General features: G+C 34.1%; 1 protein-coding gene across 5 annotated transcripts; it reads left to right on the plus strand.

The window, feature by feature from the left end:
• The first annotated feature begins 10,588 nt into the window (after positions 1-10,588).
• LOC101204358 lies at positions 10,589-25,165 on the plus strand. 5 transcript variants are annotated; one of them, XM_031888226.1, is made up of 7 exons: positions 10,589-10,737; positions 10,817-10,931; positions 11,014-11,076; positions 17,566-17,820; positions 18,328-18,539; positions 18,623-18,878; positions 24,614-25,165. In XM_031888226.1, the coding sequence occupies exons 4-7, from the start codon at positions 17,569-17,571 to the stop codon at positions 24,908-24,910; spliced, it is 1,017 nt and encodes a 338-aa protein (XP_031744086.1). In that variant the 5' UTR covers positions 10,589-10,737; positions 10,817-10,931; positions 11,014-11,076; positions 17,566-17,568; the 3' UTR covers positions 24,911-25,165. The 5 variants fall into 5 exon arrangements, with proteins under 5 accessions (XP_031744086.1, XP_031744089.1, XP_011654388.1 ...); XM_031888234.1 differs by having other exon boundaries at positions 10,627-10,737; positions 10,822-10,931; XM_031888229.1 differs by lacking the exon at positions 11,014-11,076 and having other exon boundaries at positions 17,557-17,820.
• The last annotated feature ends 922 nt before the right edge of the window (positions 25,166-26,087 follow it).

Below are 26,087 nucleotides of genomic sequence, written 5' to 3' on the forward strand. Positions count from 1 at the left end.
ATATTAAGTACTTTATAATTTTTATTTGATACCTTGTGATTGTTATCTACTGCGTATCTATTTAAATACTTAATCAAATTCACGCAAAGAAATGACACATGTTTTCGTCAATTATCGAAAGGTATTCAAGGAATTATCTCATAGACCTAACTAAAATTATAAAAAGAAAAAAAAAGGTAAACCAAACAACAATCACATAACAGTTGATATCATTAGTAATCAGATGGCAATTTGATAACAATTCAACAATAATAAAATGCAGTTTCAGATTTATAACTATAAAGGCATTTTGGTCATCTAACAATTTCAATCTGGGTTGGGCTTGTTAATTTATCATTCATATGAATTTAAAAATGTTGGGCTATGAATCCAATTGTTATTTTATATTTTGAAAATATCCTAAAATATATTACTGGTGCATGGATGGTAAAAAATTAACTTAGAAATTAATAAAATAAATTATATGAAAGAAGACTTCCTTTTTTAATCATATAAAATAACATTAAGTAAACTTGTTTTGAAAAGAAGAAGAAGAAGAAAGAAAAGTATAGGCTAAGAAGTAAAGGATAAAAATGGGGACTCATGAATTAAGATTATATAGACCTCTTCTAAAGTAAAGATTTCAATTCTGAAAATCACATCTTACCTAACCCTTAACATCCATATCCAACCACTCCAATTTTTTTGGCTTTTGAGAATCCAACCAACTATCATTTCACCATTCTCACCAGGCTAAAGTAATGGATTGTGTTGTTGTAGATAAAATGAGGTACAACTGAAATACACCTTTTTTTTAATATTTAATATTGAAAAATAAAACTTAATATATAAATAAATAGATAAAAATAAGAAAAATATATAAAATTTTCACTTTCTTGGACTTTCTTTGAATTTTCACCAATGTGTCCCCAATCTATAGGGATTATATTTTGGCAAGTAAGATGTGATGCATTTGGATATTTCAACACATGTGGTAATGGAAAAATGGTACTTCCTTTTTTACACTAGAGCACCAGCATCTATCCTACCTCATAAATCTCCCTTACATAGAAAATATATATGTAGTTAAAACCTTACTAGAAAAAATTTCAATCAAAAATAAATCCTAGTGAAGATTAAATAGTATATATTTCATATAATTTATACTTATTGTCGCGCCCACCTTCAAATCACTTAGATCAAGGAAAAACGTGTCACCTGACACTCAACACATACCACTATTGTGAGAAAACACTCTGAATGCTTAGTAAGCAATAAACTTTAACTATCAACTTAACACAACTTAACCTTAACTTTAGTAAGCGCAATAAACTTTAACTATCAACCTAACACAACTCAACCTTGACTTTAGTAAGCACCACACGACGAAAATGAATCAAACAACTACTTCTCTTATTAACTTTAAACCATGTGTTCTACAAATTACATTTTACTATAGTCCTTAAACCAAAAATTACATCAAATAAACTTGAATGCCTTGTTTAGCCTCCTCGTCTAGCCACTCGTATTAACCTTTCTTACTTGGCCTTAACGCTCGATCACCTGGAGAGTGAAAACTTAAAATGTAAGTCAAAGGCTTAGTGAGTGATAATTTTGAAAACCTTTTTGGTAAACATTTCATGGAATCATTTTCATAAACATGATTTCAATTGTTTTAGTCATAAAACATTTAAACACACATTAGTCTGCCATCTTCCTTTCGTCGGGAACCTGAACCATTCCCACGCATAGACTATTGTGATGATCTTTTCGTCTTTAGCATCCCTTGAACAATATCTTAGTTCATTTCTCGTTGCTCATGCTGCTAACTCAATACACTTCTTCCAACTTATTGACCAACTTATTACCGCCATGTGGTCCTTTCACAACATGGTTATCTTGACTCATTATATAATGTGCATATAATAACTAGCACATTGCTTCAAACAAGACTAATAGTTTACAATAAACATATCATTCAATAGAGTACATTTAACATGTATAAAACTTTACTTCATATTACAACTTTCTTTAGAATAATCATTCCTTTAAAAAACATTATTAGTATTCCATAAATGACTTCAAATGATCAAGAAGTTTAAAAGTAACTTTGAAAACATTAAACATTAGTAAATTCACTCTCAACACTAAGTTTCCTTTCTGCTCAGGACGCCTTGCAATCTAGAGATCTCTTCTAGCTTAATTTCTTCCTTTTACAACATAATAAGTCTTAAGAATTTTAGCTTAATAATCCTTTCTGATGAAACTCCTATTTATACTAATCTTAGAATGGATTAGTCACTTTTAAATTCTTCTTGGCTTGCTAATTCCTACTCTTAGTGGTACACGTGTAAGCTTACTCTTTCTCATGACCATGCTTAACTTCAAACTTGATATGTAGCCTACTTTCTATGCTCAAATATAACAGGAAACCTAAACGCCTACATTCAACTCATGATCTCCTTCTCCTCGCGTCACCTTATCTTCACGTCATACATTGAAAAAAATTCTTCTTTTTCTCAATGTTGTCTAGCTTCAATGCAATCTATGAAAGCACTTTGATCTTTCAAACTACACACTTTGTCCAAAATGCTATATTCAACCTTCCTACTTAACTTTTTATTTCCAAAATTGATCCTTTTATTAAAACGCGGGTCTCACACTCATATAAACATACAATATATTTGCTCCGTTTCCAATGGAAACATCACCGGTGATCTTTGAGTTCTCGCATTCTAGTGTTACACACCAATTTTTTAACAGTTGTGGTAGGTAATATCTTTGTAATATATAAGTTATCCAGGTTGTCTTTAAAACAAATATGTACTATCACCATTTTCTTTAAAATTGTGAGTCTAGAAAAGCTTTCTTGAAATATGATTTGTTATATCTCCTTTAATATATACTCCTTAGATTTGGGCTAAATACATTGAGTTTTCTTCGTATAACATTATCATAAGATTTGTACTGGAAGATAAGCTACTTGTTCCATAAATGTATTGAGTATTATGGTTTGTTTTTAGTATGATTTGAGAAATTGATTGTTATTAATTATGGTTTTGTTTTATTTTTGTCATAATATAGCAACTCCTCTACATGTGAACCGATGATGTGTTTGAGATTTAGGTTTGTGTTGATCAGATAAATAACAAGAATCTGTATAACTAACAAAATCAAATTTTGATTTATTTGAATAAAATAAATTTATATCAATATAGTTCATCTGCGCTAACAAAGTATATGCTTAATTCTATTACAATATTCTTTTGTTGAAGAAGAATTATATGTAGCTAATAAATTTACTTTAAAAAATCAATATTATTGTCTGATATTATTAAAAAAATACATAAGTGCACCAATTGCACTAAGATACATGGTAGTTCAAGACCAAGTAGATCTTCGTTATCACTTCAAAGTCAAAATATATCTTTCTTCACGTATAGTGGATGAACTTTGTGTTTGATGGATGTTTTGTTCATATAAACCTTTTTAAAATTTCTCCTCTACAAGTTGTCTAATGAACAAATATCTCATAAGTTAAATGCTTAATTTGTAAGTCAAGAAAAAAAAATTTCTTTTCCAATATTGTTTAGGGTAATTGTAATGGATGACCATTTGAGGAATAATAATTAAGGATATAGCGACATTTAAAAAAAATTGCAAATATAGAAAAACTATCGCTGATAGACTTGTATCACTGATAGACTCGTATAATTTATCAGTGATAGACCAATTTTTATAACATGACCTATCAGCGATAGACTCTATCATGGATAGAATTTGACAAATTTTGCTATATTTGCAATTTTTTAAAAATATTGTTATATACTTAATTATTTTAAATTTAATTACTAACACTACTACAAAAACAGGCTCTCTTGACGTTTTTAAACTGTCAAGAATCACTATTCTTGACGGTTTTAAAACCGTCCTTGAAGCCAGTGTCAAGAAAGCGAAAGTTCTTGATGGTTGATAAAAACGTCAAGAATATTGAACGTTGACGTTTTATAAACGTCAAGTATACAAATGTTCATGACAGTTAAAAACCGTCAAGAGTATGAATGTTTATGACATCTTAAAACCGTCAAGAGTATAAGTGTTCATGACATTTAATAACCGTCAAGAAATTGATTGTTTATGACATTTTAAAACCGTCAAGTATATTATGAATTTTTTTTAAAAAAAAATTGTAATTCAATTATATTTTTGTTCATGTAATTCATTGATTCTATTTTAACACAAAACTAGTACACATATAAATAAGAACTTTTCACATATAACAATAACATATATAACATTTTTACAAAAAAACTAAGTACACGAAATCTATCGAATTTTCCCAAAGGGATAAATACAAGTAAAATAGAAACTAAACCTTGGTAATATACTTTTACAAAGAAACTAAATACAATGTATTTTTGTAGATAACTAAATTACATCAAGTCTTGTCATGAATCAAACATCAATCACTTGCTTGGTAGCTTCATCACTATAGTAAATCAATCGAATACTAGTGCAAAATCTTGGTAATCTGAAATGTGTAGATGTTCCACTTCTACACCATCAGTGTCCTCCATTTCATCTTCTTCACCGTCAGAATCAACATCTCCTTCAAGTCCATTTTCAATAAACTACATATTGTACCAATATAACCATGTGGTCAAAATCATTCTAAATCTCCATAAAAAGAAAAAAAAAACTGATAGATTTATCGTAATGATACACTAGAAAAAAGATGTTTAGAGGTAATTCACATCATAAAGTTAACCTTGTTTCTTTGTTTCTCAGCCTAACTCAAAGTGTTTGTATGAGTTTGATATCAAACCAAGACAACAAATATAACCGTTCTAAATGCAAGAACTTTAAATACAACACATAATACTTTTAAAAAGAACTAAAGGCAATTCACATCATAAAGTAACCTATAGTTTAGTTGAGAAAAGGACTTTATTCAAAGGAATTTGCTTGTATGCTTTCTTGACGTGTTAGATAAACAAATGACACCCAAGAGCACACAAGAGATCAAATTTTATAAATGAGAATATGTGAAAGATTAATTTCAAGAGAGAAATACTAGAAGCAATTCGTTGCTGATTTAGTAAAGAAAAAGAAGGACTTCTTTAGTAAAGTTTTGTGAGTGATTTTCTTTGAAATGAATTTCTGTTAAAAACTTTATTATGATTTCTCTTTACTGATTTGAAAGAATAATTCAAATGAGAATGTTCCAAAGAGATTTTTATGAAAAGTTATATTTTCACGCATGATTTATAATGTTAAAGCTTGATTTGATGATTATGATTTCAATACTATGTTTTTTTGAGATGATGCTAACTTTTATGTGCACATAAAGACTCAAAGGCCACCATTGTGTGTACGGGCTACATGGTGATAAAAAGTTGGCTTATGCGTTGAAAGGAGCATATAAAACTTAGCGGCCTAAGCAACAATGATGAATTTGTATATTCTCAGATGCTGTTGATACAGTAGTCTAAACGCGAGGTAACGAGACCAAGCGTAGAGAATGATTTGGGATTCTTGGCGAAATGAAATGATTTCTTAAGCATAAAGAAAGGTTTATGCAAAATGAAATGATTTGTTGGTATGTTTAAATGATTTGATATTATTTTTACGAAATGACTGTAAAAAGGTATTGCGAAAGGTTTTCATAAAACCTCACTAAGTGTTTTAGACTTACGTTTTAAAAATATATCTTCTAGGATCAGGCATTTAGGCCAAGTAGAGAAGAAAGTTGAAGGATTTATGACGAGGTGATTCAAGATGTTTTGGAAATGGTTAAACATTGGTTATTTGGTCAAAGTATTGTAATATTGTATGAAACGCCTGTTATTAATAAAGTATACGTTTTGGTTTGTATTTATTTTGCTTGGCGTTACATTGATCACTGTTGCATTTTGAGTGGTGTTAATAGTTTAAAAGGAGTTGAGAATAAAATTTGCGATAATAAAATTTCAAGGTTGTAACTAACTCGCATCCTATTTCCACTACTTTGACGTTTTGGTCACAATGCGGTTTGGGGTGTGACATGTAGCAACTCATCTCATCCTTTCTTACTTGGGCGAAACGTCTGATCACCTGAGGAGAAAAAATTTAAAACGTAACTTAAAGACTTAGTTAATGATAGTTTTGATAACCTTTTTGGACAAACGATTCATGAAATCACTTTTACAAACATGGCTTCAACGCCTTATTCATAAAACATTAAACACCTATTAATCTTCCATCTTCTGCCAAGAAATGAACCATTCCCACGAATAGACTATTGTGATGTCTTTTTCATCAACAACATCACTTGGAGAATATCCTGGTTCATTTTTCGTTGTCCAGGCCTCTAAGCTCAACACGCTCATTTTTCACATTGGTTAGCTTCAATCCACCATGCAGTCCTTTTCTACATAGCTGCCTTTATTCCTTGTGTGCACACATAATAGTTAACTTCATTGATAGGAATAAAATTAATAGTTTACAACAAACACAACATTCAATATAATACATTCATCACGTGTAAAACTTTACTTCACATAAAATATTTCTTTAAAATAATTATTCCTTTCATAACCGGAGGTCATGCATAAACAACTTTACAAATGAACAAGAAATTCCAAAGGAAGCTTTGAAAACATTAAGTATTTTGAAAATCACCCACAACAATGAAGGGATTAATGTGTCCATTCAAATAATTATTCCTTTCATATTAAGTCTTCCCTTCAGAATTAATGACTAGCTTCAGGTCTCTTCTTCTCACCTAATTCTTCTTTTTAGTAGAATAATACTAATGATTTTTGCATAATAATCCCTTCATTGTACATTTTCCTCTATTTATATTAATCTTCAAAATAGATAAGTCATCCTTAAATCCTTAATAACTTGCCAACTCCTACTTGGAGTTTTACATGTGTAAGCTCAATGTTTATCTTAACCATGCTTAAGCTTAATCTTAAACGTAAATAGCTATCAAATCAAGATTAGACGTTTCTTAGCCTAATATCATATCGCATTAGACTTTAGAACACTCGCACTTTGTGTTAAATGCATACTTCTCAACGCGTCACCTTATTTGAGTGCTAAAATTCAAAACGTATGCTCCCTCTCAAAATGTCATTTCTTCACACTTAGTGAAAATGAGTCTTCTATTCAGACATGAGTCCTACAATATCAATCAAGTTTACAAGTGTATATCGATAGTGTATCAAGTTTATTTAATCAATCAAGTATATCTGTAGTACACAAATTTGTTAAGTGTACTAATGAAGCATAACAAGTTTATTAGCAATGCATCAAGTGTATCAAATTTATCAGTAAAGCCTTTAAGTGTATCAAGGCCTATAAGGTATCAAATGTATTAAGAAGAATCAAGTGTAACAATGAGTATTAGGTGTATCAAGGTGTTTCAGGTATCTTAAAGGGTAACGAGTGAATCAAAGAGTATCATGGTGCATCAAGTGTATCAAGGTCCAAATGTTATTAAGAAGTATCAAATGTATATTAAGAGTATCAGGTGTATTAGAGATATTAGGTGTATCAAAGGTATTAAATGTATCAAAATGTTTATCAGTAACGAGGACATTTGTGACATTTTACATTTTATATATGTAGGTTAGCCTTTGTTTTTGCCATTTTTGCAAACAATAAATTTGTGTAGTATGGACTTAATTATTATAATTTTTTTTACCTTTTTTTGCAAGTGCTCCTTATATTAATTGTACTATATACACTTTAACATGGAATCTCTTAACTAATTTGAACATTTAAAATTCTTTCAAAACTAATGATTCTTGAATTATTTGTTGTGAGTTAGTAGGGGACCTAATGGACCTACAGTTAAAAGCTTTCATGATTTGGGATTAATTAATTAAGTTATTTAATTAAACTAGTCAACTTTCATTGACTATGAGAAAACGTTTCATAGTTGCACACTCATGAACCGTGAAATATTAATGTGCCCATTGATAAGTTACTACAAGTAATTTACTCCTTCATGAGTGTTTGCAATTGTTGTTGGGTCAAATTACCATTTTACAGCTGTAATTACCTCTTACTCCTTATGTATCCATTAATCCTCTAATAAACAATATGTTTAATTATTATTCAACCATAAACAAAGCCTCTCGCTAGACAAGGAGAGGGGAGAGGTCTCATTGACCTAGAGAAAGCACTAAGAGACCGTTTGGGAGAAGGTTGGGTTATGTTACCTAACCCGCATTTGGGAGAAGGGTTATCATAACCCTAGTTTTATCCCCTAACCTCCCCCTCAACCCACCCTCAACCCATTTCTTCCTTTACTTTGTTGAATGCTCCCCTAATTCCATTTTTCTAAAATTACTAATATACCCTTCTTCTTCTACTTCAGGCAATGTGTTTTAAAAAGGGTTTTTTTTTTTTTTTTTTTTTTTCGTATTAAGATTTTTTGGACATTCCCATCGTTCGTGATCTTTTCAAATAAATTTAAGTTTAAATACTATTTAATCTATTTTTTCTCATTTATAATTTATATACTTACGAGTTTTGTTAATTTTAATCTTTTTATTTTTAAAACACAACTTGTTTTTAAGTTATGAATTTGGTACAATTAAATTACTAAAAAATTTCATTTCTTCCTTTACTCTTGAATTAGGCAATTTCTTGTGTTTACAAAATTAATTTTTTAATTTAATTACTTTCAATCAACTCTATGTTAGAATTCATATCAATATATTTGTAAAATTAAAATTTTGATATCAATCTCAACCTCATTGTATTTTGTTAACTAGATTAAATATCTAAGCAATGTCAATTCAATAAAAAAAAATGGTGAAATTTTAACAAACTACTATAAATTAATTACAACAATTATCAAACTATAAGAACTATTTGATTAAATTAAAAATTAGTCGGGCTGTAATTTCAACAAACCTATTATTTAGAGGTGGTTTGTGTATATTTTCCCACTTTCATAATGTTATTTTGGTTTATTAAATTAATCTTGGTTAAATTAACATAACAAATATTTTGTTGGTGGATTCATGAATTTTTTATCCAATAATTGTTGCAGATTAATGACTAAAATAAATATTTTGAAAGTATATAAATCACTGCTAAAAAGAATAAAAATTAAAGTTAATATTTTAAAAGTAAATTAAAATAAACAGAAGAGAAACCTAAAACTAGATTCATTGTAATTTTCCACTAGAAAACAAAACTAGAGTTAATAAAAGCCTTGATTGTTATTTTTTGTTTACAAGACTTCGTATTTTCAATTGTTATTCGTACTTGTTTACATGCTTATGTGTTGCGTGTCACATTCACAAAAATCAATTTATTGAAATGTAATGTATACTTAGAAAATGTTGAAAATGAGCATGGTAGTTACATAAATTAAGGAAATTTTTTTTATGAAACTTGGACGATTTGGTGAATTAAATATATGAAATATGTGTATTGAATTTACAATATGAACTAAAAGAAAACAAGTTTCATAACACTATTTACACGACCCTTCCCCTAAACACATCTTATCATAACACTAGGTTTATCATAAGCCTAACCCTCCATAGCCCAACCCTTCCCCCAAACGGCCCCTAAGGTGACAGCTCTTCTACTTTCCTAAGAGCAAGAAGTAGTGAATTTAATCTTCTATAGTTATGTTTTGAGCTCGTCATTCGGTCTCATCTCTAAAATGGTAGACATATTGAGTTAGTGACTCAAGTTACTTTGACTCAAACAAATTAAAGGACGACTCCTCACAGACAATAGTCCATAACTCACTCAAAATTAATTAAGTTATTTACTTAAGCTTGTCAACTTTCATTGACTATGAGAAAACGTTTCATATTTGCACTCTCATGAACTATAAAATATTAATGTGTCTGATAAATTATTACAAGTAATTTACCCCTTCACGAGTGTTTGTAATTGTTGTTGGGTTAAATTACCATTTTACCCTTTCAATTACCTCTTAGTTCTTAAGTATCATTAATCATCTAATAAACAATCTATTTAATTATTATTCAACCATAAACAAAGCCTTTCATTAGTCCGTGAGAGCGGAGAGGCCCTATTAACCTAGAGTCAGCACTAAGATGGCAACTTTACTTTCTCTAAGAGCATAAAAGAGTGAATTTAATCTTGTGTAGTTATGTTATGAACTCTCCGTTCTCGGCTTCATCTCCAAAATGGTAGACATATTAAGTCAGTGACTCAAGTGCTCTAACTCAAATGAATTAAAGGACCGTCCCTCACATAAATAGTATATAACTCACTCAGAATTGAGATCGGATTACAGATAATTATCGTTTGAAATATTAAATTTTTAGTGAATAGTGTTACAAAGAGATTATATATTTGAATAGTTTAATCTTATACAAACTCTTTCTACATAATACTCCACTCTCCCTAAACGATTTGGACCAAAAAAGTTTGAAGTGTTTACAAAATCAAGAAGAAGAATGCAGAAGAGAAAGAAGAGGAATACATAAAAAATGTAGTCCTTTTGTTCTTCTTTTTCCTTCTTTTAAATTTCTTTTGCGGGCCGAGTAGCTGCAAACTTAGAAGAAAAAAAGGCCATTGAGGTTAAAGTAATAATTTCTCATATAGGTAAAGGGTCAGAACTGATAAGTACATTGGGCCCTTTGTGCGATTCTTCCCTATTTGGTCAGAATATGGTTATCTACATTTCAATGGTCAGTTAGGCCATTTTCAAACTGTGCAAAACCAAAACCATGTGAACCGTCGATCTCGCTCCACTTGGAGCATTTCATTTTGGTGGGTGTTTTCTTCTGGTTCTTCTTCTTCTTCTTTTTAATTCATGTTCTGAAATCCGTTCTTGATCATTGTTTCTTAGTGAAGGACTACTGCTACACTCGAAGTGAAGGAGTACTGCTAAACTCGAGTGTAGCAGTTCAGGCAGTGATCGGAGACCTTGGTAAACGAATTTATCTTCCTTTGGATCTTCTCAGGTATTTTACCTTCTCGCTGTGAAATTTGTTTATGTGATGCCGGATTTTGTTGTTGAGCCAAACTCTTACGTTTCTTTCACAGAATTCGGGCCGTCTGAAATGTTTTTTGGAAATTGTTAACGGATTTCTTTGATCCAAAAGAGTGGTAATTTTAAGAAGTAACATTGAAGTGTTTTTTAGTATATGCAGATATCGAGTTTCATAATCTAAATTGACGAGATAGACATATAGTCTTTAACTGAACTCATTTCATTGTTGTGAGATAATAATTATACAAAATTTATAACATAAAACATGTTCATCAATAATAGTTGGTATTCAGTTTAATCTTTAGTTGGTGACTGCAACCATTTTTATAATTTATTAGAATATTTCCAAACACATTTTGAACCATGGATTAAATTGGGATGCAGATTCTTAATCGATTGCCAAATACATCCAAATATGCACTGATTCATCGAACTCTTGTTTTCAAATTTTTGTTTTTCAGATTACTATCCAAACACACCCTTATCTTCCATGCGTTCTTTTTCCATCACCTGTTTCCACAGATGTGTGGATGAAAATAGGGAATGAGTGATAGTTAGATTCGTCATTTGAGTTAAAATCTTACATCATCGTTTTATCTGCATTGCAGTAGTTAATCTATGTATTAGGTTTATTGATCACTAAAACTAATATAAGAGCTGGTTTTAACAAATACGTTAGCCCCATTTGATGATGTATATTTTATTTTTTATTAAACCAATGTTTTAAAAAATTAAGTTATGTTTTGGGGAAAAAAAGTTTTAAAAAACATGTTTATGTTTTTAGAATTTCGCTTAAAATTCAACTACAATACTTAGGTAAGATTAAAACCATGGTAAGAATTGGAGGGTCAGTTTAATGAAGGCATTACAGTGATGGCTATTATTAGTTTGAAGTAGGATTTATTTGTGATTATTGGAGACATAATGCAGTACATGCCCAATAATACTTAGGGTCACTTGCACTTTCTATCTGTTATCATTCAGAGCTTAACCAATTAGATAAAGCCAGGAGGGTTATTTGCGTTGCATAAAATTGGTGGAATTTCTGCTCCATGTGGTTCATATAATACATCATTGGTCCAGTGATTAGTAGTTAATCTGTACCACACAAATTCACTTTATACCACTTAGCAAGCATATTATAGTGCAATCATTCTGTTCAAGAGGAGAGGTATCTCTTTTGTTTCTTAGGTTAGATTGTGAAAGATGATACTACAAGAAGAATCTTTTTTTGGTAAAAGAAACATTTTATTGATAAATGAAATCTAGGAAAACTTCCAAACATCAAAGGAGATTACTGAAGTGATAGCAACTAGTAATGCGAAAAGATAAACTAAAGTGAGGGAAAATGTGCTATGTTTTACACCAAGAAAAAGTAGTAGACAAAACCAAGTCCATAAAACTTAAGTAAAAGAGGAAAAATAGTCACTAAAAATTCTCCTCCTTTCGCCCCACAAGCTCCAAAAGAAAGCATGCATGAGAGCAAATCAAATCACTTTCTTTGTACCACCAAAAGATGACCCACCAACAACAAAGCCAAATCGTCAGAGATGTAATTAGAGATGTAATTAGGGCTTTATCTTCTTTATACCACCACAAAGATCACCCACCAGAAAAGAAGCCCAAGTGTTAGAGCTGGAATTAGGACAAGTAAAACTCCATCCAAAAGCAGGCAACACAGTAGTCCAAACTTTCTTTTTCTTAAGTACAACAATTGAGGTAAGGGGATTCGAACCACAAACCATGTGGTTATTAGTACACTGAAAGGTATCGATCTTTATTGTAATACTAATGGAATCGTACACCAAAACCTCTTGGACAGTGGAGATAAGGTAGGTAGTGCTACCTTTTGTTGTCCCAATGCATTCTACAACTGAGATACATAGAACACTGGATGGATAGAGGCTTCTTCCAGCAAGGTTAGTCGATATGCTACTTTTCATACTTTTGCCTCAATACAATATGGGCCAAAATTCTTAGGAGACAACTTCTCATTTTTTATAACTCGCACAGAACACTGTCTATATGGGTGTAGTTTAAGGAAAACATAATCATCCACCTTGTACTCTACTTCACGTCTGTTTCGATCAGCAAATTTTTTCATTCTCTCCTGTGCTACCATTAGGTGTTCTTTCAACATTCCCATCGTGATATCTCTTTCACATAATTGATGATCTAAAGTGGAATTCGATGTAGACTGCTCGCTATACTCAATCAAGGCAGAAAGTACACGACATACAAAGCTTGGAACGGAGTGATACCAATCGAGACGTGATAAGTGATATTAAATTAGTACTCTGCTCATTGCAACAATGAATACCACTGAGTTGGTCGTTCACCACAGAAGCATTGCAAATATGATTCTACACTTTTATTCACTACCTCAGTCTACCCATCCGACCGTGGGTGGTGTATTGTGTTTCTATTCAATTTTGTCCCTGTCAATCGAAACAACTCTTGCAAAAAATGGCTCAAAAACACCTTATCCCTGTCTGAGACTATCGATTTAGGAAAACCATGAAGGCGCACGATTTCCTTAATGAAATTATCTGCCACACTTTTAGCTGTGAATGGGTGTTTCAACCTAATGAATTGATTGGACTTGGTCAACCGGTCTACCACCACAAAGACCACATCGAATCCTTGAGACTTCGGTAATCCTTCAATAAAATCCATGGAAATATCTTCCCACATCGTATTCAAAATTGCTAATTGCAGGAGTAATCCAGCTGGTGTTGTGGCCAATGATTTATTTCTCTAACACACCGCTCTTCGACATTTGGACATCTTTCTTCATACCCTTCCAATAAAACTCGTTGAGCAGTCTTTTGTAGGTATGCAAGAAGTCCAAATGTCCCCTGAATACGGAATCATGATAAGTGTGTAATATTGCTGGTAGTAGGGAAGAGGTCTTCGAGATTACTAGTCGTCCCCTGAACTTTAGTACACCTTGTTGAACGGGAAAATTTGGAACACTGTCCTCATCCACCTTCAACTTTTCAATTATCTCTCTCAGCTTGGTATCTTCATAAACTTCAGCACTGAATGCAGTGATGTCTAACAATGTGGGTACCACCAAATAGACTAACTCAACACCCTCAAGTTTTCGAGATAAGGCATCTGCTGCTTTATTATCCACTCTTGGTTGGTATTCTACTTCAAAATCGTGCTCGAGTAATTTGGATAACCATCGCTGATGTTGATGCTGAATGACTCTTTGCTTCGGCAAGTATTTAAGAGCTCATTGATCAGTTCACACCACAAATCTTTCTCCAATAAGGAAGGACGCCAACGTTGTACTGCCAATACTACGACCATTAGCTCTTTCTCATATACCGATTTGCCTCGTTATGTAGTTGACAGTGTATTGTTGTAGAAAGCAATGGGCCGTTTTTATTGCATTAAGACTGCTTCTAATCCATAGCTTGAAGCGTCAGTTTCTATCTTAAAAGGTTCGCTAAAATATGGCATTACTTAAACCGGTAGAGTCACCATAGCATTCTTAACCATTCAAATGCTTCATTAGCTTCGTTTGACCATTGACAAGCTCTCTTTTTAATAGTTGTGTCAGTGGTGCAATCATACTTCCATAATTCTGTGCAAATCTTCTATAATAATCCGTTAGTCGAAGGAAACTTCGTCCTTCCTTAACCTGTAGGGGTTGGCCATTCTAATACTGACCGTATTCGTTGGGATCAGCTTCTACCCCTTCGCCAGAGATGATATGCCCCAGATACTCTATTCTTCATCTTAAACATTGATATTTATTTCTAGTAGCATATAGCTTGCTTTCCCGCAGCACAGCCAAAACCACTTTTAGATTATTTAGATGCTCTTTTGAATTCTTACTGTAGATTAGAATGTCCTCAAAGAATACTAGAACTAACTTCCTCAACTACGGCTTGAAAATCTGATTCATTAGGGCTTGAGACGTAGAAGGCATATTGGTCAAGGCAAAAGGTATCATCAAAAACTCGTAGTGGCCTTCATTTGTACGAAAAGCAGTCTTCTCAATATCTGTAGGATGCATTCTAATGTGATGGTACCCTGATTTCAAATCAATCTTTGAAAACCAAGCTGCACCATTCAATTCACCAAACAACTCATCTACCACAAGTATTGGAAATTTATATACCACAATCACGTTATTCAATGCTCGGTAGTCTATGCAAAATCTCCAACCTTCATCTTTCTTTTTCACTAGCAACCCTAGACTGGAATAAGGGCTAGCACTTCGTCGTACGATCCCTGAAGCTAGCATTCCGCAACCATCTTCTCCATTTCAGACTTCTGACCATGGGCATATCTATATGGCCTAACATTCATCGGGCCTCCTCATTCTTTAAGTTGAGTGCGATGATCTATCCGTTGGCTCGAAGGCAAATCCTCTTGTCATTCAAACACATCATCATACTTCAACAAAACCTTTGTCAATGCCGTTGTTGGATTGTGTTATGTTTCTACTCCATAGAGTTCTTCTCACGACTCAGCACCTTGCAAGGATTCACATTCTATCATAAATCCTTGATCCCATGTCTCCTAAGTTTTTGCCAAGTGTTTTAAGCTTACTTGAATTTTTTTTAGTCTCGGGTCTCCTCTCAACACCATTGACTTCCCTTTGTGTAGAAACTTCATTTTCAATGTCCTCCAATCTACTTTTGTCACCCCTAGGGTGTGTAACCATTACATCCCCAAAATTACGTCTACTCCACCCAACTCTAGAGGTAGAAACTCGTCAATTTCTAATCCTCCAATATGCAAGTGCACTCCTCTGCATACACCCTTCCCTTTGACCTCCATGCTAGTGTCCATTATTACGCCATAATTCCCAACCAACTCAACTTTGATTCCTCTTTTATTACTCATTGTGCAATGAAATTGTATGTTGCTTCACAATCAATTAGCACCAGAATGTCTTGACTTCTCAATTTCCCTATCAATCTCATCGTACGTGGGTTCAATAAGCCAACTATTGAAGTCATACACTCTGATGCCAGTTGAGCTATGTTCTTGTTGGCAAAACAGTCCAAAATTTAGCAGCAAAAAAATGGTGAAAAAACAAGTGGATTGGATATTCAGCGTGTTGATGACACGTGACTTCAAAAGGGAGAAATAAACATATAAGATGTTCGACGTAGTAATCGATCAGCAGTATTGCTGGCACCCTAGCTAAGCTCCCAAAAAAAATTTAATCTTTTCTGGGTAGGTCTTTCTAGATGGCATGAGTATTAGATCAAATAAAATAGAATTAGTAGCACTCACCAGATTAGCCATGAGAGATTTAACTATAGATATCATAGATGGGTCACACAACCATATCCATAAAAGCAGAAGAGGAGTGCAATCTGAAAAAAGCCAAATGATTAGATAAGGAAGGCCTTTAAAAAATCTCTAGTTCATTAAGATTATGTCTTACCTGCAACTCCCAAGCACTAGAAGATGGAACCCATACATTAGCCACAGTAGCTTCCCTGAGTAATACAACAAAGTCGCAGATACATAGTAGAAAGAACATCACTAAAACCATGAATGCCTAAAACATGTAGATACACCATCAGCAATCTGATGTTGAATTCGAGGAGCAATCAAGTGAATAAACTGACAAATATACCTCCATGGAGCCTTGCAAGAAACACGAGTTATTGGAGTAGGCTGATGGAGCCCGAAATTTGTAAATGAATGCAGTAACAGTATGTTCTTATTCGATGTAAACAATAGACTGAATTACACAAACAATGAAAAGGAACATGATCAAATTGATCGAGATATCAATTTGAGAAACTATGAAAAGAAATTTCCTCCCCTCCGTTATCCTTTCTCTCAAGGATGGAACAGAATTCTAATCAAAATTTACCTACCTTTCCCTCCTACTGAAATTCTATTTATAACATATCAATGACTCTAAATACCTTGGGTCCCACTGTGGTCCCCCTTTTACATGTGCTATTCCTTTCTTTCCCTTTCTAATGTAATGCATAATAATAGGTGGTCTAACGTAAGCCAAAGTACAGTTTGGGGTACAACATTTAGCCCCAACAAGATTTCTCCATGACACATCACGATCAGATAAAAACCTCCAAATCCATTTAGCCAGAAAGGCACAATTGCAATGCTTAAATACCAAGGCCACCCAAAAGTTATGGATACTGTGAAATCAACCAATTTACATTGTGCAGGCCACCATCACCATCCGATCCTTCCTGAAAGAAATCACTTACCAACTTATCAAGACATTTAATTACAGATACTAGAGCCTTAAATGAAGAAAATTAATGTGTAGGGATACTAGAAAGAGTAGCCTATATGAGTGTATGCCTGCCATCTTTCGAGATGTATGTATACTTCCGATTATGAAGTTTATACTGAAATTTCGAAACATCTACTACAGATTTTTCATTATAAATAATAAAAAATACCAATTGGTTCTTAGACTAACTGAGGAGTTTCACTTCTTCTATAATTGCACTCTCCTGAAATATTTGTGGTAACTAGTAGATAATTTATCACCTATATCCTACCGATAAATTTTCTTTAATAACCGGTACAAAGTCTGATTTTTTTTTTTTCAATACATGGCTATAGTAATGAAGCTTTAGCTTTTCCAGGAAATGATTACACCAATAGGAGTAGCATTTGCAGTGGGTTTTCTTGGATGGGTTTATCAATCACTGAAACCTTCACCTCCAAAGATATGTGGATCAGAAAATGGCCCTCCAGTGACTTCACCTAGAGTAATGCTCAATGATGGAAGGCATTTGGCCTACAGAATATTTGGAGTTTCAAATGAAGAGGCTGAATACAAAATCATTATGTGCCATGGCTTCAATAGCTCCAAAGATATGTACTTACCTGCCTCTCAAGTATGAGACCGTTATTCTCTGCTTAGTTATAAATATGTTTGCCTGAGCAGTTTTTAGGAGTTTTTGCAGATATAAATTTATTTAAGTTCTTGAATCTTTTGAACTTTGTCCTTGAGATGGGTTGAAAATTTTGTTTCTAAGTTTCTCACATTGGTGATAAGTGACAGGCATGAATAAATAAACTATAGACTATGGTATTGTGCTTTATTTGAGAATGCCTTTAGCTTTAACCTCATGTAATTTGATGCTTCCACAAATCTTAGTGTGTGCCTGACGTTATTTGGACAGTTTAATTGAAGGCGACAATTTAAGTGAAAATACAAGGCATCTATTTTGTTTTAGGTGATAATATATTTTTGACTCTTGTAATTTAATCCTAGCCTTATCATATTATCTTTCCATGTTTATGTTACAAGGCCCTCTACTTCGCTGATCAATTGAAGCGTGAATCCCTTTACTTCTGTCTTATTATTCATTCATATATTCAGTTTTTCTTTTAATTTTCAGGAATTTATGGATGAACTCAAGATATGTATAGTATTATATGACAGAGCTGGCTATGGAGAGAGTGACCCGTATCCATCACGTTCGGTGAAGTCTGAAGCATTTGATATTCAAGAATTAGCAGACAAATTGCACCTTGGCACAAAATTTTATGTAATTGGATGTTCAATTGGAGCATCGGGTATTTGGAGCTGTCTGAAATACATTCCACAAAGGTGCTTTTTTGTCTTTTCACTGCGATCAACTGTTTTTCTTCACTTTTTTGGCTTTTTATACACTTTCACTAACCTTTATGCAGACTTTTAGGAGCGTCCCTAGTGGTTCCCTTTGCGAATTTCTGGTGGCCTTCAGTTCCTTCAGCTTTATCACGACAGGCTTTTAGGAAGCTTCCTCAATCTTACCAACGGACGTTTCAGATTGCACATTACACACCTTGGTTATACCACTGGTGGATTACACAAAAATGGTTCCCAACATTGGGAGCTGATGGCATGTTCAGTGATTCAGATCTAGAGATATTAAAGAGACTGTCCGGAGGCTTAAATCATAACCCGGTAATTTTCTTCTCTATAATAAATCGATGTTTGATTAGAATATGATGATTCTTGATGCATGATGGATGCACCTGATCCAACATTCCTAGTTTCATCTGACTTTTAAGTATTAGATGCAATATGGAAAAATATCTATCACTTAAATTTTTCAGAAACACTTTCTATAGATTGACAAAAGTGTTTTTAGCCAATGAAATAATTTTATGGTGTTTGCTTTTCAGTCATTTGATAATTCTAAATAAGTACAATATTACTGCATTTAGTGTATCCACATTTTGCTTCTTTCAAGATATTTTTTTTAAAAGCACAACACTTACAGTTATCCCAAAATTATTTTTATAGTGTGTTTTGGTGATTTTTTAATTTTGAAATGTACTACTTTTGACCTCATTTACAAACATCATAATAAATTCGAGAAAATTTTTAATTAGATAAAAAAACTTTTACCAAATGGCGTTCAAACTCTTTACTGGTTTCGTCAATTGATACCTTGGTGCTTTATGGTATTGGTGGTAGGCATGTGTTATTGTAATTGCTTTCTTTTCGAGTCTTTTTTATTAAAAGCGGTAAAAAAAGTAGACATCGAGCCACGTGGAAACCCAAGTATTGGGAGAAAAACCACGATATGACTTTCTTATTAATTTCTCTTATTAACAAAAGTTATAAGGGAAAAATAAATAGACAGCATGCTTATGATAAAAAAGGAAAGGAAATTAGGTTAAATCCTTCCTTGGGCCAAGCCCACTAATTCTAACACTCCCCCTCACCATGCTTAGATATCAATGAGATCCAACTTGCTATCACATGAATCAAAGCTCTGTTTGAGATGTCCCTCGTGAGAACATCAACATTCTGTTGGTTCGAGGGGATGTAAAAAATGCATATGCTACCATTGTTCAATCTTTTTTTAATGAAATGTCGATCAATCTCCATACGTTTAGTTCTATCATATTGAACTGAATTGTTGGCAATGCTAATAGTTGCCTTATTATCTTAGAATAATTTCATCGGCACCTGATAGTCCAGATAAAGGTTAGATTAAACTTTCTGACGCCAAATTTCCTCACATATCCCTGAACTCATAGCCCTATACTCAGCTTTAGCACTACTTCTGGCGACAACCCTTTGCTTCTTACTTCTCTAGGTTACAAGATTGACCCATACAAATGTACAGTAACCAGAGGTGGATTTCTTGTCAACAACGAACCCTACCCAATCAGAATCAGATAGGTCTCAATAGCTCTCCTGTTGGTCTTCTTGAACATCAACCCTTTAGCAGGAGTTGTTTTTAAGTATCTCAAGATTCTATTAACTGCCTCCACCTCCATGTATTTCTCATGTGGAGCTTGCATGAACTGGCTAATGACCCTCACAACATAAGAGATATCTAGTTGAGTATGTGACAAGTAAATTAACTTTCCCACAATGCTCTGATATTTTTCTTTATCAACTAGAACTTTATCACTTGTATTTTCCAATTTACCGTTGAATTCAATAGGAGTATCAGTAGGACGAAATCCCAGCATACCTGTCTCGGTCAATAAATCAAGGGTATACTTCCTTCCAAGTAAGATACGAAGATACCTTCTTTAATCTAGCTACCCCATCCCAAGGAAATATTTCAAATTCCCCAAGTCTTTAGTTTCAAACTCATCCCCAATCTTCCTTTTCAAATGGATGATCTTACAGTGTCATCCCCAGATAAAACAATGTCATTAATATAAACAATCAACACGACAATCTTTCGATCCTTTGAGACTTTTGTGAACAAGGATTTATGAAGTTTGAAAATCCGATGATCAAACTAGGTTTCAAACCTTTGGAGGGGGCTCATATAGATTTTCTCTTCCAATTCTCCATTCAAGAACACATTCTTAACATCTAGCTGATATAGGGGCCACTCTTTATTTAACAGTATTTAGTTTTGCAATTGAGAAAAAAGTTTCAAAGTGATCAACACCATAGGTTTGAGTAAACCCTTTTGCAACTAACCTGGCCTTGTGTGTGTTAAGAGTTTCATCGGCCTTGTATTTGAGTGTGAACACCCATTTACATCTCATGGTTTTATGTCCTTTGGGAGAGTACAGATCTCCTAAGTTTTGTTCTTTTCAAGAGCTCTCGTTTCTTCTATAACTGTTGTTTTTCACTCAGGGCATTCTAAAGCAATGTGGATACTTTTAGGTATCATGGTAGAGTCAATTCTGGTTGTGCAGACTTTGAACTATGGTGATAGACTCTCATAGGAAACATAGTTATAAATGGGGTGTTTTCTACACGACCTAGTACCTTCCTCAGCCAATGGAAATGTCGAGAGAAGGATCATACTTATCTAGATTACCTAAATGATCTTGTTCGGCCTCATTACCACTGATTTCTACTTTGACCTAGTCTAATCAACTCTATCATTTTCTCCCATATCTTCAAGAACAAGAATATCGGACTTGTCATTCTCACATTTTACTGTCAACACATGAGTTAGTAGGACTAGTCATACCTTGATCTCGTGGAGTTTCAGAGCCTTGGACTGAAGTTGGCTGATCAGTAGGGGACTCTATTTCCTTTCTGAGATTCATCCTATAGTAGGTTTTCCAGGGAACTTGGTTTGTAGGTAAGACCATGAGATGAGGATCGAGGTCAGGTAAGGTAACAAGAGTAGGACTGGTAGACTCTAAGGGATAGTTAGACTCTTCACTCACATTCTCCCCCTGAAGATGACTAACGGGAAAGAATGGTCGATTCTCACAAAATGTGATATCCATAGTGACAAAGTATTTATGGGAAGGAGGATGGGAACATTTATAGCTTCATTGATGAAGGGGATACCCAACAAACACACACGCTTGAGCTCAAGGGGTGAATTTGGTTTGGTTAGGGCCAAAACTATGAACATAGGCTATACACCCAAACACATGAAAAGGAACTTCAGAAGTGAGGCGAGTAGAAGGATACGACTCCTTGAGACGATCTAAGGGAGTTTGGATATGGAGGACATGGGAAGACATTTTATTGATGAGATAGGCTGCAATAAAAACAGTATAATAGAAGTTATGGTAGACAGAGGAGACCTCGGAGTTATCAGTGATAAGGAAAGCTCAGGAAATACAGTATGATCATCAATAAAGGTCACAAACTACCGTTTCGCAGAGGAGGTAGTGACCTTTGAAGTACCCCAAACATCGCTATGGATTAGGGTGAACAGTTAAGTTGGCTTATATAGCTGTGATGGAAAGAAAACCCGATGTTGTTTGGCCTGAATACACACATCACAAGATAAATAGGAGGCATCAACTTTAGAGAAGAGACGAGGAAATAAATACTTTATATATTGAAAATTTGGGTGGTCTAATCGGAAATGCCATAACATACAACTTTAGAAATAGTAAAATATGAAGATAGTGAACTAGTCCTAGGATTACTACTAGTAAAGGTATCATCGTCAAGAAGGTAAAGACTCTTGCTATGTCGGGATCATGCTCCCCGAGCTCAAGTCCTGGAAAGAAACTAAATCGGATAAGAAAGAAGCTTTGTAGTTCAACTCACTAGTGATCTTGCTTTTAGATAGCAAATTATAGGAAACCTTAGACACATGCAACACATTTTGGTGGGATAGCCCCTCAAAGGGGAAAATTTGCCCCTTCCTAGCAATTGGAACTAAGGAACCATCGACTATTTTGATCTTTTCATTACTAGCACATAGAATATAAGAAAAAAATTCTTAGAGAAATCTGTTAACTGATCTATAGCACCAGAGTCTAGGATTCAGGGATTTTACCCATCGACACTGATAAGGCTAAGAGACTAAGGCATACCTGATTGCGCAATGGCTTCTAGAGTGGAGGGTGGACTGGGATCAATATAGTTTACCGTAAGGCCAGATGGTTGAGCGGTTCCAGCAGACTCACCCATATAAGAACGCCTTGAATTTTGTTTATCATTTGAGGAACGTTTCTTACCTCCTAGAGGATGACCATGAAGTTTCAACATTGATCCTTAGTGTGTCATTGTTTCTTGCAATGCTCGGAGATAGGGATTGATTTTCGGTCGTTCTTCTCACTGTCATGGGTTAAGGATCTAGCATTGAAGGCAGCGGAGTCAGTAGTGGAGTAGTCAGGACACTCATGGCACTTGTACGGTCTTCTCCAAGACGGACTTCATAACACATTTCCATTAAAAAGGAAAATGGTCTCTGGCCTAATATACGACCACAAACAATGTCAAACTTGGGGTTGAGACCTACAAGGAAGTCATAAACCTGATCAGCTTCTTTGAGTCTAGCATACTGTATGTTGTCATTCAGAGTATCCCATACTGTCTCTCTGCACAGGTCTATCTCTCTGCACAGGTCTATCTCTTGCTAAGTAGTGAAAGTTTATTGAAGTATGAAGTAACATCCAGAGTTCCTTGCTTGCAATCATGGACTTATTTCCTCAGTGTATACAGATGAGAGGCGTTTTGACGCTTTGAATAGAGTTTTTGAATAGTGTTTCATAGATCATTCATAGTTGTTGCATAAAGCAGAGGCTTCCTAATTTTTGGTTCCATACTAGTAATCAACAGGGATTGAATAAGATAGTCAACTCCTCTGCAGAAACATTCTAGGCATCAACGGGTAGGGGTCGTCGAGTCTCCTCTGTCAGAAAACCGAATTGGTGACGTCCCTTAAGAAACATTGACCATTTGAGACTAGGAAAAAATAATTTTGGTCATTCAGCTTCTCTCCTGGGAAAACACCTGTAGAGGATGCCAGAGAACTAGTTATATAATTTGAGGACAAAGCATGTAACAAAGTTACCGGGTTCTTGGAATACATCTACAAGTCGGTTGGTTTGGATTGTGTCTAAGATTCACCAACTTCAAACTTTGATTTATTATAGAGTTGATCAATCCCAATATCATGGAAGTGTGATTGCAGTAAAGGATCAAAATACATTGGTGCGTGAAAAGAGGGCAGTGCGTGAATACGCGACTGACTAAGATGGTGCTGCAGCTGAACTGCAGAGGCGACGAACGGTGGTCTGTGTGGGGGTACGTGCTTGGCAGCGGCGGTGGCACGTTGGCGGACAAATGTGGCACATGCAGCTCTTTCCCTCCACTAGGCGGCACGACTGATTCCAAAGGTGGGCCCATTGTGATCACTGACGACATCTCTAGCCGGTGGAGCAACTTTTCCATGGCGGCAGTGACAACGATATCCACGGCAGCGTTGACAATGGCTGTCTCTTCTGTCTCTGTTTGAGTTTGATCAACAATCGTGTCTAGGGTTTTGTCTTTACTCTGATATCACATTAAAAGCGATAAAGAAAATAGACACCGAGTTACGTAGAAAACCGAATACCGAAAGAAAAACCATGATCTAACTTTCTTATTAATTTCTGTTATTAACAAAAGATAGAAGGAGGCAATAAATAGATAAGAATAGACAACATCTTATGATAAAAAGAGAAAGAAAATTGGGTTAGATCCTTCTTTGGGCCAAAACTCACTCATTCTAACATTTTTCATACTGGGATGCACATTAAAATGGAACGTATGTCAAGAAATCTAGATTTTATACAAAATAAAGAGGTCAGCCATAACTTCTATTTTCAAATTTGAATATATTTCACGTGGTTCATGTCTTTATCTGCTGTACCTTTAAATATCATCATCATTTTGACAGAGTTATGCTTTGAGTTAACATGTTTGACATAATTCATTTACCAAATCAGTTATAATCTTTTTGCAAACGAATTTAGGAAAAAGTGGCGCAACAAGGTGAACATGAATCACTGAACCGAGACATACTGGCTGTTTTGGGAAGAAAATGGGAGTTTGATCCCATCATCGACGTGAACAATCCATTCCCTGATAACAATGGCTCTGTTCATATTTGGCAAGGTTGCGAAGACCGTGTTGTTGCTCTTGAGTTTAATCGTTTTATAGCAGAGAAACTTCCATGGATTCAGTATCATGAAGTTCCTGATGGTGGACATCTAATAATTCATGATGTTGAAAAATGCGAAGCTATAATAAGGGCACTTTTGGCCAGATGAGTCCATCCTTGTGGGGTGACACTGCCATTGTGTACTGTACTGTTGTATTTTATTAGTTGCATTATATCCCACGATAAATTTCCATTCAGTAGTGCCAACAAACTGATCCTCCAGAAGATTGATGTATTCTGAATTGCAATTTATTTTGCTGCTGCTGATTGTATCATGTACCTGGACTGGGCTTAGAACAGCTTTGTTAAGGTGATAGATTATATTCAAAATCAATCTTTGACTTTTATGCTTTTGAAATATAAACTTGATTTGAGTTAACAAGACTTGGCCTAGTCCAAATAAAAGCTTAATTTCTAGTGATTACTATAATATTCTAGACAAATTAACTGTAGGAGATATTTAGGGTAAAAATATCTAGATAATATGAGAAAGAAATGTAATTATAGAGAATATTCTAGAAAGACATTTGTAATCATCATATCAAGTATGTGTTGAGCAAAATCTTAGTCATACATTTAGGAGTGTCAAAAATGTGGTGGACATTGAGGACGAGGAAGAGGACAGGGACATGGTTGGAGGCCCAATGAAGACAATAGTAATAGATACCAATGAAGACAATTGGGAAACTCAACGAGAGGTAATGGGGAGAGCAACTCAAAATCAACTTATGATAAATCATAACATTAAATGCTATAATTGTAAGAAGTTTGATCATTATCCATACAAATGTAGAGCTCCTAGAAATAACAAAGTTGAATAGAAAACAAACTACATTGAAGAAAGAAGTCAAGAATGTGGCACTGCTTCCATGTATTTTTGTGTGTAGTTTGAATCGCAATTGTATAGATAGTGTGCTCGATGTAATGAACATCAATCGTTCATAGTTTTATCATTAAGGCTCTAAGGGTGCGGCTTTATTTAGGTGACATGACTACATATACGATAAAAGGTGCAATTTGTGTGATCTTATTTCATTGTTTAAACCTTATGATTTGTCTCTTGTTTAAAAGTTTGTCTCCTACCTAAGTGCAAGTGAAATGAGAGGTTTTTTAGGTAAATTAGAGTTGAACACAAAAATTTTAAGATAATCTCGAACGAAGGTTGACATGGATATGAATTATTCTGAATATTGTTGAACAAACTTTTCTTATCACATACTATAAAAATAGGGAAAGAAGAATTACTAACGTGATAATAATGAAATGAACAAATAAATCCCTTTGAC

Source organism: Cucumis sativus, chromosome 1 (assembly GCF_000004075.3).
Source record: "Cucumis sativus cultivar 9930 chromosome 1, Cucumber_9930_V3, whole genome shotgun sequence".
NCBI classification, from domain to species: domain Eukaryota; kingdom Viridiplantae; phylum Streptophyta; class Magnoliopsida; order Cucurbitales; family Cucurbitaceae; genus Cucumis; species Cucumis sativus.